We start from the raw sequence: 17,389 nt of genomic DNA, 5'->3' as shown, positions 1-17,389 counted from the left end.
AGTGTTAGTAAGAGGAGAGACAAAGTTGTGGAGCGATGTAATGTTAAGCATTGCTAGCATTTTAGGTAGAGTAAAGCTAAGTTATTGTATAAGGAGGTATGTAGAGCTAGGTTAAGTCAAACAAGTTATCACGACGTTGCCTATGGTGTAATCTGCAAAAAGAAAATGAATGGTAGTGTCAGAGTGGTCGCTTGAGAAGGGACCACTACATCCAAAAGGAATCGGCTTTGCATGCGTTGTGGGGTGGCATGCATAGTTTTGCATAGAAAGAGGGGCCTTAGCCCCAGTAGATATTCCTACCATTGACAGTAGCAACAATAGTCAACAACCGGAGATGCAATGAGGAAGAGATCAATTCACTGAGGAAAGGGGCTTCACAAAACAATGGAAATAATAGAAAGGATGAGTGGCTCAAGACGACCCACGAGTGTGTGTTGAGGGTCTATTGGAGGAAAGTTTTGGAACAATTTTGGTTGTGTGTGCAAGCAGAGGAGGTAAAAAGAACGTACACATCCTGTTGATGTAGCAGAGTGCGTAATGACCAGTATGTAGTAAACTACAGAGTCGGCAATGGCATGGAAGCCAAGGAACAACTAGGCAAGTTGTCTAATTTGAAGTTTAATTGCACTCATTTTGGGCTAGTTCAGTTTTAGTAAACAATAGTTTAATTACCCACATATATTATTTTTACCAAAGTATAAGCCATGGTAATTTTTCGCATGTAATTTTGTACAAGCCAACAAAGCCGACAGGATTGGGGGGTTTCGTTCCACTCTATCTGGTTATGTTTCTATTCTATTATTTTGTCTCCAGGTTGGTCAATTAGTTAGCTAATAAGCAACTTGATTGGTTGGTGACTGGTATTGGTCGAAATTTGTAGCTCTATAACGTTGAATTAGGCTAATGAATTGAGAGGAACCCTATAGCAAGAACAGATGTAATATATTTGGCTAGTTTTGTATGTTTGTGTTCTACGGTTGCGCGCTGATTTCTTTTGTGTTGTGCTTATTTGTGGTAATATGGTTTGAATGAATAAGATATTTTGCTCAGGGTGATTGGTGAACCTATTTTATTTTTAATTTTTGTTGTTGATAATGGCTCATATATGCTACTAGTAATTGTGAATGGTGTTTATATGTAAACTTGGGTTGAACTTTGTAGGAGGATGGCCATAATAGATTCCCATTCCCCTTCAAGCTGCAAAACCCTAGTTCTCGCAACCCCCCTTAGGTGCCTCAAGTGAGACCTCCCTTCTTCCACAAGCATTATCGCAAGGGCCAATACCTAGCAAGGATACTGTTTGTCGTGATGCATGCAACCTGAATCCAAAATGAAATAACGCCTTCAAATGTGATAGGTTTTCCCACTATTATATATATATATATATATATATATATATATATAGGTTTATTTTGGAATTGTATATTTAAAATTAGTTTTATTATCAATTTATTAGGTGGATGATAGGAATTTAATCTCCATGATATATTTTAAAATATTTTTATTAATAATCACAAAGCTGGTTCATATTTATTTTTAAAAAATATATTCTTTTTACCCTTTTAATTAAATTGTTTAATTAAAAAACTCATATAAAGTGTCATGTAAAATGAGTTGTGGCTTTTGAAGCATGTGGTATTGATAAACCATGAAATTGTAACAAACAAGGCTTATTTATGAGTTAAGAATCTCCATGGTAAAGTGGGAGTGAAATTCCATGATTCAATATATTGATCATGGGAAATAGCTCAATTGATGATCGCGCTCTGTTCCGGAGAAGTCCGGATCCCACCCCACAGCCGGTAAATAATGAATTTGGTCTCTTGGAACTGTAGGGGGATGGGCTCTTCCCTAAAGCTGAAAGCAATCAAGGACCTACTAAACCAGGAACAGCCAGACATTCTTCTAATTTAGGAGACCAAAACCACCGAGCAGGACTTTCTTCACCAAACGCAACGATTCAAAAATTTTACAGGTCTATCCAAAGGTTCAGATGGGGCATCAGGAGGAATAGGAACATTATGGAACAAAAACAAGTGGGAAATCACCAACTCACACCAATGCACTTGGTGGATTAGAACAGATCTAAAGTGTAAAAGCTCGCAGGAAATTTACCACATATACAACATATATGCACCCAATCATTACAGGGACAAAGCTAGTTGTTGGAACACCATAGAAGAGGATATCACCGTTCTCCAAAGCAGCAGGTTAATTCTTGGGGGAGATATGAATCTTATAAGGCACGTGGAAGAAAAATATGGTGGAAGCTACCACGCAGATCCCTCAAGAGACAAGTTAGAATCCATTATCCAGCTCTTCAATTTGATCGACACCCCTCTGTCAAATGGAAAATACACATGGTCCAATAAAAGATCAGGTACACACAATATCAAGGAGAGGCTGGACAGGTTCCTAATCCAGGAAGGTGTTGCAGGCAACTTCCAATCAATCAAGAGTCATATAATCCATGGTACAGCGTCGGACCATAAGCCTGTGGCCCTCATTTTGGACAAAGGAACAAACCTTGGCCCCCTTCCTTTCAAATACAACAAAAATTGGGATCTCCATGAAGATTTCCGCACCCTTATACAAAACCATTATACAAAACCAGTGGGCTAAAGAAGTAATAGGGTCGCCTTACTTCGTATGGGAAACAAAGCTGAAACAGCTCCGGACAGTCATAAAGCAGTGGGCGAGGGAGCAAGCAATCTCTGATAGGAAAAAGAAAACTGAACTGCTAGCAGAGATGGAACGCTGGCACAAAGAAAAAGAGCAAACCCAATACACAACTGAGGATCTCGAGAAGGAAAAAACTCTGTACAAGGAGCTTTATCGGCAAAATCGCGTCGAGGAAGAGGAACAAAGAGTAAGATCCCGCTGCCTATGGCTGAAGGCTGGGGACAAAAACACTTCTTTTTTCCACAATAATATTAAGATCAGAAGAGCCAGTAATCAAATAGACAAAATCGAAGTTGAAGGGAGCGCGCTGAAGGAACAAGAAGAAATAAAAAGCGCAGCCTTTAATCACTTTAAGGATCTTCTCACAGCAGACCCCCAACAATATACCAGCGAGGCATTCCTCAGTATAATAGAGAGCAAAATAACAGAGAATCATAATAATGAGCTGGAACAAGACCCCACGGAAGAAGAAATCAGAGAGGCTACCTTCAGCATGCAGCAAGACAAGGCTCCGGGGCCGGACGGCTACACGGTTGCATTCTACAGGCAACATTGGGAAACTATAAAGAAGGATTTTGTGAGAATGATAAAGAACATCTTTAGAAATCATAAGTTGGGGGAAAATACAAAGTCCTCTCACATAGCTTTGATCCCCAAGGAAGCAAACCCAAAAAACTTCGACAGATTTCGCCCCATATCGCTCTGCAATGTCTCATATAAGATTATAACAAAAATACTCGCCAACAGATTAAAGAAATTCCTTCCCCTTTTAATTTCTGAGAACCAGGGCGGCTTCGTCCCAAGCAGGCAGATCATAGACAACGTCATTTTAATTCAGGAAGCCATTCACAGTAGCCTCAATAGAGGAGAGCGGGGAATGATCATCAAATTGGATATGGCCAATGCATTCGATCGGGTGGACCACTCCTTCCTAAGAGCAGTTCTTAAAAAATTCGGTTTCTCCTCCAACTTTGTCAGCATCATCAATGGGTGTATCTCCAATCCTTGGACCGCTCCTCTGATCAATGGTCGCCCCAGCAAATACTTCAGATGTTCGAGGGGGCTAAGGCAGGGCTGCCCCCTCTCCCCCTTCCTCTACATTCTCATGGCTGAGACCCTGAGCGCCCATCTAGAAAATCTTCGCAGCAAAAAAGAAATCACGGGCATACGCATTGAAAGAGCAATAAAGGAGATAAATCATTCGCTTTTCGCGGATGACACTTTGCTAATTGGAGGAGCCTCCAGTCTTATGGCTAGGAGGTTCAAAAGAGTTCTGGACGCCTTTCTCCTAGTCTCTGGGGGCAAATTGAACAACAGAAAATGTAAAATTTATACATGGAATGTCCCCCTTCAGATCCAACAAAGAATTTCTCAGATTCTAGACATTCCTCTACAAAGAAACTGGAGCTCATTTTCTTATTTGGGTTTGCCCTTGGCAAAAGAACACATCAAAGCAGAGGTCTGGACAAAACATATAGAAAAGATGAGAGGCCTCCTTCAGAGCTGGGGCGCCTCCTGGCTAAACCTTGCTGGCAGAACCATTCTCATAAAGGCTGTCCTTTCAGGCCTCCCAATTTATCAATATGCGGTAATCATGGCACCCGCTAGCATTCATAAACATATGGAACTCATTATGAGAAGTTTTCTCTGGCAGGGAGGAAAACAGGACTCAAAGAAATTCAGCCTCGTCAATTGGGATCAAGTCACTCTTCCTTATGAAAAAGGAGGTCTATCCATAAAAATTCCAAGTCTTTCCAATCAGGCCCTGAGACTCAAGTTGATCTGGAAGATCCTCTCAGGAAATGGCTCGTGGTGGGTGGAGACAATAAAAAGAAAATATCTCAGCGGTCCGAACTCCAACATTCTCAATGATCCAATTGCAGACAGGCCTTGTACCCTAATGTGGAGACTGATTAAAAAAGTTTTACCCCATTTCAGAGGAAATGCCTCCAAAATCGCAGGCAGCGGAAAGAATATCAAAATATGGTCTGACAGAATTATGGGCTCCAACTCAAGAAATTCGCATCAAGAATTCAGGCCTTTACAAGCATGGATGGAGGAACGAAACATAACCACTCTGTTTGACATCTCCTCTTGGACTCAAAACAGATGGCTTGACTGGAAGGACCTAAATCTTCCTCTGGAGCTCAGAGACCTATGGCACAACTTGAGGCTCTCTCTCTCTGGCTCCGCCCCAACCAACAAGGAGACTGACGACAGATACATTTGGGACACCTGTGGAGGTCTATCCATAAAAATTCCAAGTCTTTCCAATCAGGCCCTGGGACTCAAGTTGATCTGGAAGATCCTCTCAGGAAATGGCTCGTGGTGGGTGGAGACAATAAAAAGAAAATATCTCAGCGGTCCGAACTCCAACATTCTCAATGATCCAATTGCAGACAGGCCTTGTACCCCAATGTGGAGACTGATTAAAAAAGTTTTACCCCATTTCAGAGGAAATGCCTCCAAAATCGCAGGCAGCGGAAAGAATATCAAAATATGGTCTGACAAAATTATGGGCTCCAACTCAAGAAATTCGCATCAAGAATTCAGGCCTTTACAAGCATGGATGGAGGAACAAAACATAACCACTCTGTTTGACATCTCCTCTTGGACTCAAAACAGATGGCTTGACTGGAAGGACCTAAATCTTCCTCTGGAGCTCAGAGACCTATGGCACAACTTGAGGCTCTCTCTCACTGGCTCCGCCCCAACCAACAAGGACGACAGATACATTTGGGACACCTGTGGAGGAAGCTTCACAGTGAAAGAAGGATATAAATCTCTGCAAAACATGATCCCCACAGTAAACATCTCCACACGGCTGCTTGGAAGACTGAATGCATCCCAAAGGTGAAACACTTTAACTGGGCTCTCCTAAAAGGGAAAATTCTCACAGCCGAGAACTTGAGAAAGAGAGGAATACAAGGCCCCTCGATTTGTTGTTTTTGCCGAGCAGAGGAGGAGTCCATTCATCACTCCTTCCTTCGTTGCCCCTTCGCTCAAAGCTGTTGGAAACAGTTAGTTAGCCCCCTGGAAGTTAGAGGAAGCTATGATCAAGTGCACAACCTTCAGAAAAATTGGAAGAAAGATTACCCTCTTACCAGGAAAGGCAAGAATAATCTTATTAGAATATGGAAATGCATCCCTGCCACTCTATGTTGGAACATCTGGTTAGCTAGGAATAATCATGTCTTCAAAAATGGACAGCCAAAAATAGACAAGATCATTGCCAAGACAATTGCAGGTATCTCAGAAGCTATTAGCGCAAATCATATAGCCCTCCCAGACCAACAAAGATGGACTCAAAATGAGAGAGACTGGTATAATGATTTCAACATTAGCCACTCTCAAAGTCCCCCCCCTTAGCTCAAAGCACCGCAGAAGCACCACAACTGGAAACTCAGGGGAGCTAAAGAAGAGATAAGCAAATGGATTCTCGCTCAGAAACGTCCCCTTCTCCTCTTTGATGGAGCATCAAAGAACAACCCCGGGAGAGCAGGAGCTGGAGGTATAATTAAAGATCATAATGGGAACCCCATTTGCAGCTATGAATGGGGACTCGGGAACGCCTCTAACAACGCCACCGAAGCCTATAGCTTGTTTTTAGGTACCTAAATTCTGCACAGGTTAGGTTTAAGGAACGCCATAATCCTTGGGAACTCGGCCATCATCATCGCAGCCATGATCACAGGTAAAGAGTTCATCAAAGCAAGTCTCAATAACATCAGGACGAGGATAATAGACAACATCAGACATATGGGAGAAGTAACATTTTTGCACGTGCTAAGAGAGAACAACGCAGAGGCGGACTCCTTAGCGAGCAAGGCAGTCAATAGGCTACAAGGACAAGTCTGCGAGAATGACAGAATCTTTGAAAGGGCAATCCCATAAGAGATCAAGGTGTCAGACAACACATCAGAATAGCCCCTTCAGAATTTGTCATAATATCAATCACCTCCCCGGTTCCCCTTCCCTCGATTTTCCCTTTTCCTTCACTTCGCCGCCGTTCCCCTCTTACCCCGATCCCAGAGCAATTCATTCCCATTCTCCTCGTGATCTCCCCTCCGACTTTTCTGGTAAATGTCTCTTTCGCACTCTCGAAGTCTGCCTTCCAAATCTGCAGCTGGATCCGCTCTCAGCTCCCCCAGTCAAAAATATCTTGCTCCCTCATCATGACAGGCCTCTCTCGTTCCTTTATATCTCCCCTCCTATCCCTTCTCTTTTCAGAACTCGCCTGTTTCATCAGAATCAATTTGGTCAAGCGGTGTTTCCTGAGCGAGGCAGCTCACTCAGCGATCAGTTGTCTCTCCCTCTCGACCATTTCTACAGCAATCAACGAGGCAGCCATCAGAGCACTAACGATCATCCGGCCCCCTACACAGCGCTCAGGTATAAAACAAGTTTCTTTCTAGTCATTTGTTCACTAACTCGCTTTTACTCAGTCATGGCAGAAAATAGACAGCAGCCAGAGGCACAGGGGGGAGAGGCGCAACGTGCAAATCAGCTTGACAGAGTGTTAGGCAATGACACCTGCACCCTTTGCAAAGAGCACTGTTTTATGATTGCCCGGTTCGTTAAGCACCACAACGAACTTCGAGAGGATTTCATTGCTGACAGCAGATCCAAGCGCAAAAAGCTTGAAAAACATAAGGAAATCGAGGGCCTCAAGGAAAAGTGCGAGCATTTGGAGGAGGCCATCAACCATATTAAAAGCCTCACGGAGAGCATGCAGGCAGAGGCATCTACAAAGGACATCCAAAAGGAGCAGCAGAAGGATGACCAGATGGAGGACACAGTGAACCAATTTTGGTGTTAATCTCATGACCAACAAAGTTCGTCTTATAGATGGCCTGTTCGTTAGACAATATAGTATATATCTTTTCCAACACATTTTCCTCAAGTTAAACTCACAGAAGTCAAGGGCTGCGTCCCTTTTTTGGACTTCTTCTCTAACCCCTCTTCTTGCATCTTATGTAACACCTCCTGGTTAGTGCAGTTTTTATAATATATGAGTAGACGATCTTGTAAAAAAAAAAAAAATAATAAATCCTTTTTATTTAATAATAATAAATCTTTTATAATAATAATAATAATAATCATTATTATTATTATTAAAATAAATAAATAAAATTCACTTATTTTATGATTTTTTAAATCTCCACCCTTCTTATATTTATATTTATTATGGATTGATTTCTATCAAATTTATCATAATTTATTAAGTGGAGAAAAATATAATTTAATTTAACTTATATGAACAAAATAAAAAATCAAACCATCTTAAAAAAAAGGGAAAATACATAAAATTTAATTATAAATAAAATTAAAAAGTAATTGTATCTCTTTATAAATGGGGTAAAACTTTATTCCTTTATAAAATAATAAATTAACCTTCAAATTATTCAAATTTAGCTTTTTTTAGCCTAAGAAAAACTAATAGTTATTTAAAATTGTAAATATATATATATATACATTTAAAAAAAAAAAAGAGTTAGTAAATATTAAATATTTGCCTAAGATAATTTTATCAAATTCTTACACATGAAACTTTATTTATTTATAATTGTAATGAGAAACAAAAAAATAATATTTAAACCAATAGAACACTAGTTATAAATAAATAAAGAAAAAAAAAATCACTATATATAAAGTTAATCAAACATTAATATTTATTTAGACCTGTAAATAGAAAAGATGAAAAATAATAACTATAAAGGGAAGGGAAAAAAATATTTAAACTAACACAACACGAGCTAAAGAGAGAAAACAAACGTTAATAATTATTTAGAAGAATAATTATTGTTAATAATTATTTAGAAGAATAATTATTATAAACGGAAGAGAGAAAAAATAATGATCAAACCAATAGTTAAAAGAGAAAGAAACACATTAATAATTATTTAGAATTGTAAATGGAAAAAGGAAAAATAATATTTACACTAATATAACACAAGTTAAAGATAAAAAAACAATATAAAATTTATATCACGGTGAGGTTAACATAAAATTGAGAACTAAGGTTTAATATGACACTAGAGGCTAAATAAATAAATAAAGGAACATAAATACACAAAGTTAGAAAAAAAAAAGAAAAAGGGAAAAAGAACATAAATACTCAAAATTAAAAATGTGTGATTATTGATCGAACCAGCTATAGCCCATGGACTAGTTTATTTGATTGAACCAGCTAAGCTAGTGGATCCAGTCGACCGTGTTAGGAATAGCATAACCCCATTTTTCGCCCCATTTTTCGCCTTAATTGGTCAAGAACCACTAGCGCAGGAAGAAGAAGAGAATAAAAAGATAAAGACAAATTTTAATGGATAAAACCATCACAATGTACGCTATCATTCCATTTTGTGCTATCAAAGTAAGTTTATACATGTATTTACTATTAAAGTAAAATGTTTTTAAATTTTTTAAACACCAATTGAATTATGAAACATTGACGCTATATCTTTTATTGTGAATAAAACAAATGAGATGTTCAATATTTATGACAAAAAAATTCGGTAAAATCACATGGGAGAAAATCATTACGCAATTTGAACCAACTAGTGTGGTTCATCTTCAATATTATTAAGATACTTTGCAATTATAAAGTTTCTAAAACAATTGTCGAAAGCATAATCGTTTGCCTAAAACAACTAAAATTTGCCACAAAAACTCCAAATGTGAAAACACACCTTAGGAAACACTTTTTAGCAAGTCTGGATAGAGCAACCAATTTGACCAAATCTAAAATTGCCCCCAAAAAAACTAAAAGATTTAAAAAACACCTACACAATGGAACGGCTAAGCACATTTGGCTAACACAGCGAGTTTGACCCATATAAAATTTGTAAGAAGAATGGAAAATTTAATCAAGACCTTCACAATAACTGAATTTGATGAACACGTTAACAATGTAACATATTGAATGTGATCAAACACATTAACAATGTGACAAATTGAATTTGATAAATCCATTTGACAATGGAACAAGTTCATCTTACCTTTAACGCCTTTAAATAGTCCTAAAAAGCATAAAAGCACAACATCCACTTTCAATATAATTGGACCAAGGAAAGTCTCTTTATTTAGTAATCTTTTGTTAAGAAAGGGTAAACATGAAAGTGAAACACCATATTGCAACTCTTGTATATCATCTTGGTAATTGGCACATGTCTGTCGAAAGCTTTCTTAAAGATCAGAAAAGACATAATAAAAAATGAATGTCCATCAGTTCATAAAAAGGAATTGATTTTGAGTTTGATGGAAATGTTTCATGTCCGCATGAAAATTAACCAAAAATTGCTCAGAACTAACTAGACACCAGGATCCTCAAATGATCAATATCTCTTGGGCCAATCACCTATCATTATACTCACCAAATCTGTGTTCCTAACCCGAGTGTCGGCATTCAACAGTTAGCACAAAGATTATGTTATAGATAACACAAAGAATGTGTACACATCTCTGTCAGTTGCACCAGTTTTTGACATTTGAGCATAATCAAAACATAGAACTTGCTGAATTACCGCATATCCAACCATATGAATTGAAGAAAAATAACTTGGGAATTGTCGACACTGCATCCTTCACTGTTTCAACAAAGGGGAAACAGGTGCAGGTGGAAGTGGCAGTCAATACAGAACTTCACAGCGAAGATGATCAATTTAATCTATTAGAAAAAGAATCAGATATTTTAATGACTAAAATTCAGTTATGACATTTGAGCATAATCAAAAGATAGAACTTGCTGAATTATCCAACCATATGAATGGGAGAAAAACAACTTGGGAATTGTCGACACTGCATCCTTCACTGTTTCAACAAAGGGGAAACAGGTGCAAGTTCCACCTGCACCACATGCCTGTTTACCAAGCATCCAAATAAATTAAAAAACAAAAAGCTCAGTGACCATATCAGGAAACGAAAGATTCATAATATCCTTCTGTGGAAACCCTCATGGCGGCCAAACCCATTTCTGAGGATGTCTACAACCTTCAACGTTTGAGTAAGCAGTGATGCTTTGTAATAAGCTCTTCGCCAGCATTGGAAGCACTAAATAATATAAATACAAGCACCTAGGAGCAAGTCAATATATGAATTGCTGCAAGAAACAAGCTTTAAAAAGCTTGTACAAACATCGCACCAGTAGTTCAAGCCAAATATCTGAACATATTAGGATTATCTTTGTCCCTCTCCAAGTATTCCCTTGTAATTAGATCTTCAATTCCCTTCTTGATTGCCTTGAAATCAGGCTGATCAACACAAGTTTGTTTCAATTAGTCAATCAGTAGGAAAATTTATTTTGGAAATAGAGTTATTCATTTAACTCACTTGATGCTATGCTAACTAAACGTATCATCCTATGCAGGACGTACCTTGAACATCCGTCCCAGTTGCTCAACGCACTCCGTCACTAACTGCTGGTGAGATAAAACTTTTCGGCTCTTCATGATTCTTACAATTGATGCATCAATAGCATAACGCCGAGCTTTATCTACATCCTCAATAACTTTTTTCTTCTCATCCACTGGTGGAAAAGGAATCTGCAAGCAAATAGAAAAGGAAAACAAATGTGTGAACCTTGATCAGAATCATTTGTTTTTATTTTTAAATCAGAAAACTGATGCCAATATTTTTATTGCAGTAGAACTCAAACCTTTATTCTCCTCATTTTGTCGGTGAATTTTGCGTTGAATTCAAAATAATCTGTTTGCGCCATAGTTTTTTTGTTTGGTTTTTTATTGAGGATTTTGTATTTTGCGCATGCAAGGGAGTGCAGCAATCTGACAATATCTTCATCGGTTAAATTCAACTGAGACTTGATTTCAGAGTAACTTAGCCTCTCTGACGCATTGAACAGCAAAAGTGCAGATGCCTGAAGGATCATTGCGATGCAGTAAGTTTCAATAGTATCATAACAAAAGGTTGGTGCATTCATAGATGACAAAGTGAAAAGCAACAACAAAATAAAACATTTGAGCTATCAAGTATTATATCTGATCATTCTATAAACCACTTATTTTTATTGCACATTTAAACTTCAATGTAAGTATCACTAATAAAGCATAAAATCCAAAAGTCAGTACAACCAACAAAGCAAAATTACAAGACCTGGTCAGTTGTCACAATAAGTTCCATTGGCTTAGGATCAAACTTCCCAATAATATTACAGGTTCCCAAAGAATATATCCATGTAAGCTTCCGATGTTTAGTTTTTGTTTGATAAAACTCTTTGAACACCTCAACACATTTAACCTGCATTGCAGTGGTAAAATTCAATAAAAAAATAAAAGCCATTTTACCTACTAAAATACTCTTGTGGCTGCTCAGTAAGTTGCAATAATATGCAGTATATGAAAAACTACATACCATCTCAGAAGGTAGATTAAGATCAAATGACTTGTAACTTGGCCAAAATCCAGTTGTCAAAACTGTCACAGTCAAATCTATTCCGGGATGCGCAAGTGGGTTCTCATTAAGATATTCCTCAAAATTATTCTGATTCTCCCTTCCTAAAGTTAAATCAGTAACCTGAACAGACCGATACAGAATAGACATGAAAACATAAAAATAAAAGCTCCAACTTTTATATGCACAGAACTTAGAAAATGGGAACAGATGAAAATGGGAAGTTTGACTTGGAAAATTAAAATAAAGTAGAAGAGTACAATGAAAGAAACTACAAGTTTATAATGTTTCTGAGATAAACTACTGTAAAATAAGCTTGCCTAATACCAGTTACAATCACAATTTTTTTCAAATGGAAGTGAACTACTAGCATACCATTCTCTCCATTTTAGAAGTAAACTGGTATCCACACTGTCCCTTCAATTTTGTCAACATGTTTGTTTCATCATCATTTGCACTTTTAGCAAATAGAAGTCTCTGTGCAAGCTTTTTCCTGCAATATTGAACACGGCCAAGGTGAGTAGCCCAACATATAACAGAGCTCAAAGCTCAAACGTCTTTCAAAATATTATCACATCTATACTTTAAAAAACAATCTACAACATGGAACGTGAAATAATTGACAAGATGCTTCCTATTATCACTAAATGGAAATGATGCACTTCTCCGGCCTGGAAATATTACAATGCACTGTAGCCAGCTTACAATACTAAGGAAGATCCCTATCATTACACAAACTTATATCTTAGGAGATAAAAGTATGAACATGCATAAAGTAATTAATTTTTCATTAAAAAATAATATTTTTAAGATTTCAATAATTAATTTTTAATTAAAAAATAATATCTTACGCAAAGCTTGCTCATATATACCATGTAAGAGTGAGTATATCAAAATGGCACCAAGTGCAGTAAATATCATCAACAAGATACATAATCAATGTAGTTTAAATGGCCTCTAGAGTTCAAAAGCAATGTTACAACTAAAGCTATTGGACAACTGGCCTACTACAAATCATTGATCAACATGATCATTCATCAAACTTATCACCACTACTACACATGGGATTGTCACCAAGAGCTACATAAACATCATCTGGCTCAGAACAGAGTTGCGGGGGAGCGCTCCCCACCCCCCACTCCCGCTCCCAATCCTCGCTCCGGGCAAGAGCGGCTCGAGAGCGAGTCAGGAGCACGCACCCAACAAAAAAAATTCCGCTCCCTGCCAAAATCGGGAGCGTCACTCCCGGAGCAAAAATTACAGCTCAAGAGCGATCGGGAGCATCGCTTCAGGAGCGAAAATTACAACTTGGGAGCGATCAGGGAGCAATCGCTCCCGAGCTTTAAATTTTCGTTCCCGGAGCACACAATGGGGCAAAAAAAAATTCATTATCACTTGAAAGAGAGCAAGAGCAAAGGAGCGAGGAGAAGCGAGGAGCAAGCGCCAAGGAGCAAGGAGCAAGCCTGCAAAGAGGTAAGTAACTTAGTAATTTATTTAGTTTAATTTAGTTAGGTAGTAATTTAGTTTATTAACTATATTTAGTGAAAAATCATAAATATAAATTAAATTAATTAATCTAAATAAATTAAATTAATTTGTAGATTCAAAACCCTACAAATATCAAACATCATGGACCTGTCTATATTTCTTGGCATTTTCCTCTTCTTGGTCCCTTTTATGGTTATTATGGTGCTTTAGAGTAGGAAACGGAGGGGCCAAAATGAAGAGGAGGATGAAGAAGCTGGAGAAAGTGGATTTGATGAAAACCCCGGTGAGGAGGAGCTAGAGGAGGGTGAACATGACTCAAAAAACTAAACAAGACCAAACCCCATTGTGGAAATATGTTAACAGGCCTAAAGCAAGGAGAGGGGGTGGAACCACTAAATTTCATTGCCCCCATTGCAACAATGATTACACAGGTTCATACACCCGTGCCAAAAAACACCTCTGCGGGAAAAGGCCATGGGATGAAGACAAACAAATAGGAATCAAAACTTGTCCACTGGTGTTAGCAGCGGATAAAGCCAAATACATAAGGGAAGAGGAGGAAGGCCAATACAAATCAAAAAAATCAAGGGGTTTCTTTGAACCAAGCTCACAATCACAAGCACAAAGAACTCCTTCAGCATCCTCCCTAGGCAATGGATATGGAGGCACAGGGTCATCAGCTTTAAGGCATAGAACCATATCAGATTTCCTTGATGAGGGGTGTAGGAATGATGTGGATTCAAATGTTTACAGGTTTCTCTATGCATGTGGGATACCATTCAATGTTCTTCGCTCACCTTATTGGCACGAAATGGTTTCTGCCATAAATGAGGCCCCTAAAGGATACAAGAGCCCTGGGTATGACAAGGCAAGAACCATTGGACTTGATCATGAAAAAGCAAAAATATCACATTCTTTGAATAGAATGACAAGTTCTTGGACTGACCATGGGGTGTCCATTGTATCTATTGGATGGACAAATGTAAAAGGCAAGCCATTGATAAGTGTTCTTGCTGTGTCTGTTAGTGGTGCCATCTTTCTAACCGCACATGATTACTCAGACAAGTTCAAGACCGCTATCAACGTTGCAGAAGCATTACTTGAAACAATTGACCGTATTGGGCCATACAATGTCATCCAAGTCATCACTGATAATGCTCCTAATTGTAAGGCAGCGGGAGAAATTATTGAGGATAAATATCCCAACATATTTTGGTCTGGATGTTTGGTTCACACTTTGAACCTTCTGATGCATGATGTTGTCAAGAACAAAAATGCACAATACAAATGGATTGGTGATTTGTACAAGAAAGGCAAACAAATGATAAAATTTATTACAAATCATAGCAATACCCATGGCCTTTTCCGCAATCACTCGAGATTGGAGTTGTTAAAGATTTCGAAGACTAGATTTGGTAGCTATTACCTCACTTTAGGCACCTTTTGAAGGTAAGAGAGTCATTGGCTAGCATGGTATCAAGTCCACATACAGCTACATACATAATGTGAAAAGAAACAGACTCAATGAAAACCGAGCAGAAAGCTTGGTTTATGTGCACTACAACTCGAGGTTGTTGAGTCATTACTGTGATCGAGCTTATGAGGATCCCACATATAAAATTTGGGACAATCACCCAAAGGATGATAATTTGGAGGATGGCATTGTACATCTTGAAGAACTGGAAGAGGAACTTATAAAGGATGAAGATGAAGCAGCTGCAGCAACCATGCCACCTCCACCTCCACCATTCAGTAGCAGTGCTCGAGTTCCGAGTCTTGTTCCTTTGCTATCGCCACCTCCATCTACACCCTCACGTGGAGGGCATGCCTTCTAGTTCTGGTCATCGGTCTGTGGGGGAGACTCCTAGAAGACCACCACGAGCTACTTATACTCCTGGAGACTTTCGTGGCAAGGGCCACATGTAGATTTACAGTTTACACGTCTTTTCTAGTTTCTATTAGTTTTCATAACTGTTGAGTTTTGAGTCCTTGACTCTTGACTCTTGACTCTTTCATATCATAATGATATTTTTTGTAAACAATATATGACTGAGTCTGTGACAATGAAAATTTGAAGTTTGAAGTTGTTTCATTTCATTTCATTATTCATGTTTCATTTTATAACATTTCATTTCATGTTAACAGTTAGAAGTTAGGAGTTAGAAATATCTAAGATATTACTTCTTGTAATGGTTAAACTTAGCTTACAAGTACAACTTTGGTGATCTATGATGATAAATGTTATATATTGAATTTTCAATTTTGAAAGCTTGAAGTTGAAACTTTAAGATTGAATTTGATGAACGAGACTCAATATGTTGCAGTTGTAACATGTATTTTACTAACTTGTGGACATGGTTGATGAAGATTATAGCTTCTAGATGATTGATGTGATATGGTTCAATGATCAATCTATGTTTTTTATATCTAATTCACCATTCTACATGTTTTTGTTGACATATATGTATCAAAAATTAAAAAATATAAAAAATATATATATTTTTAAAAAAATCGCTCCGGGATTTGCTCCCAAACCGGGAGCTTCTGAAAATGTCGCTCCCGCTCCCGTTTTCGCTCCCGCTCCCGCTCCCAAGTAACATTGGCTCAGAATCTAAGGACTCCTCAAACTCCTCTGCAGCCCCAGTAGCAGTAGCAGCAACCACCTTAAAAAACCCTGGTTTCCTTAGAAACCACCTAAAAAAACTCCCCACAGGTTCCCTTCCTCATCACATGCACGTTTTGATTAACCCGTTCCCAAACCGGATTTATGTGCCGGTTTATTGCCTTGACTTTGCTAACCACACCGGTTACTGGTTCAGACTGGCCGAGTTTTAAAACTATGAGTAAGACAGTAAAAAGCAAGTATGGTGGTATTAACTATTGATGCCTGTTCACCTTGATCATTTTTTGAATTGCTTGCAGAGAGATATTGTTTGGCATGGTAATTTACTACCACAGTTCAAGTACTTGAAGGTTCCAACTATGACTTTCCAGTAGAGTTGTTTCTGCTAAGGGCACTGAATCGAGCCTTGAGCTGAACTAACGTATAACTGTAATACCTTACCATAAAAACCCTAAATAACGTGATGAATTAGTCTTCAAGCATTTGAAACATGTTTTATTGTTATTGTTTCTATGTGTACTATTAGCTGCATGCAGTTTAAAACAATAAGAAAACAGATTTCATAGTAGAAAGCAACATGGAAACTTAGAATTAAAAGAAATTTTCGTAAGCTTGTAGCAAATCGAAGAAATTTTACCTGTAAAATTCTGCAAATAAATCTTCATCACTAACATATGGAAGAAGCTTGACTACCTGTAGCAGAGTATTTAACCATCAGATCACTAACTCAAATCAAATTGCCACCTGCAAAGTCTGCAACATCCAAATCAAAGTAATGCACACCTCTTCGAGGGTATATTCATCATTTAATTTTTCACTACCACCCTTTTTCAAGATGTTGTCAAAAAATGTAACCAATAATTCTGCAATCCTTTTTCCTGTAACTTCCTTGTTACAAAATACCCCAAATGCTTCCTTCAGTGCCTGCAAATAGAGTTAACATCCATAGGGAGTGTTTCCCGATGAATTGCATTGCATCAATAAATAAGCTTACAAGAATTAATTTGACAAGCATAACCATAATAAACAATATTTCCTCCAACCTACCTTGTGGAAAAGGAAATGGTCCATAAAACACTCATTGACATATTGCAAGCGCTTGCAACACAATTTAAGAACTTCCCCCAGAAACTCCTGAAAAACAAACATGTTAATGAAACAAATTGCAAGCTCAGGATCTAGCATCTCCAC

At 38.0% G+C, this 17,389-nt stretch overlaps 1 protein-coding gene across 4 annotated transcripts in view; it reads right to left on the bottom strand.

The window, feature by feature from the left end:
- Positions 1 to 10,816: 10,816 nt before the first annotated feature.
- LOC149200332 (cullin-1-like) overlaps positions 10,817 to 17,389 on the bottom strand; it is a 44,123-nt gene continuing 37,550 nt past the window's right edge. For 3 of the 4 annotated variants that reach the window (XM_089402660.1, XM_089402661.1, XM_089402663.1), the window contains 9 exons: positions 17,246 to 17,332; positions 16,982 to 17,122; positions 16,836 to 16,891; positions 12,463 to 12,580; positions 12,049 to 12,210; positions 11,791 to 11,934; positions 11,336 to 11,554; positions 11,055 to 11,222; positions 10,817 to 10,931 (listed from right to left, as the gene is read on the bottom strand). In XM_089402660.1, coding sequence (XP_089258786.1) covers positions 10,830 to 10,931; positions 11,055 to 11,222; positions 11,336 to 11,554; positions 11,791 to 11,934; positions 12,049 to 12,210; positions 12,463 to 12,580; positions 16,836 to 16,891; positions 16,982 to 17,122; positions 17,246 to 17,332 — 1,197 coding nt within the window. In that variant the 3' untranslated portion in view covers positions 10,817 to 10,829. The remainder of the gene's footprint in view (positions 10,932 to 11,054; positions 11,223 to 11,335; positions 11,555 to 11,790; positions 11,935 to 12,048; positions 12,211 to 12,462; positions 12,581 to 16,835; positions 16,892 to 16,981; positions 17,123 to 17,245; positions 17,333 to 17,389) is intronic. The other variant, XM_089402662.1, reaches the window with a different exon arrangement.

This window comes from Pinus tabuliformis, chromosome 2_1 (genome assembly GCF_031772625.1).
Source record: "Pinus tabuliformis cultivar Carrire ecotype Pingquan chromosome 2_1, CPIR1, whole genome shotgun sequence".
Classification (NCBI taxonomy): Eukaryota; Viridiplantae; Streptophyta; class Pinopsida; order Pinales; family Pinaceae; genus Pinus; species Pinus tabuliformis.
The sequence above is the reverse complement of the archived record's forward strand: the minus strand, read 5'-3'. Positions and strand labels throughout refer to the sequence as shown.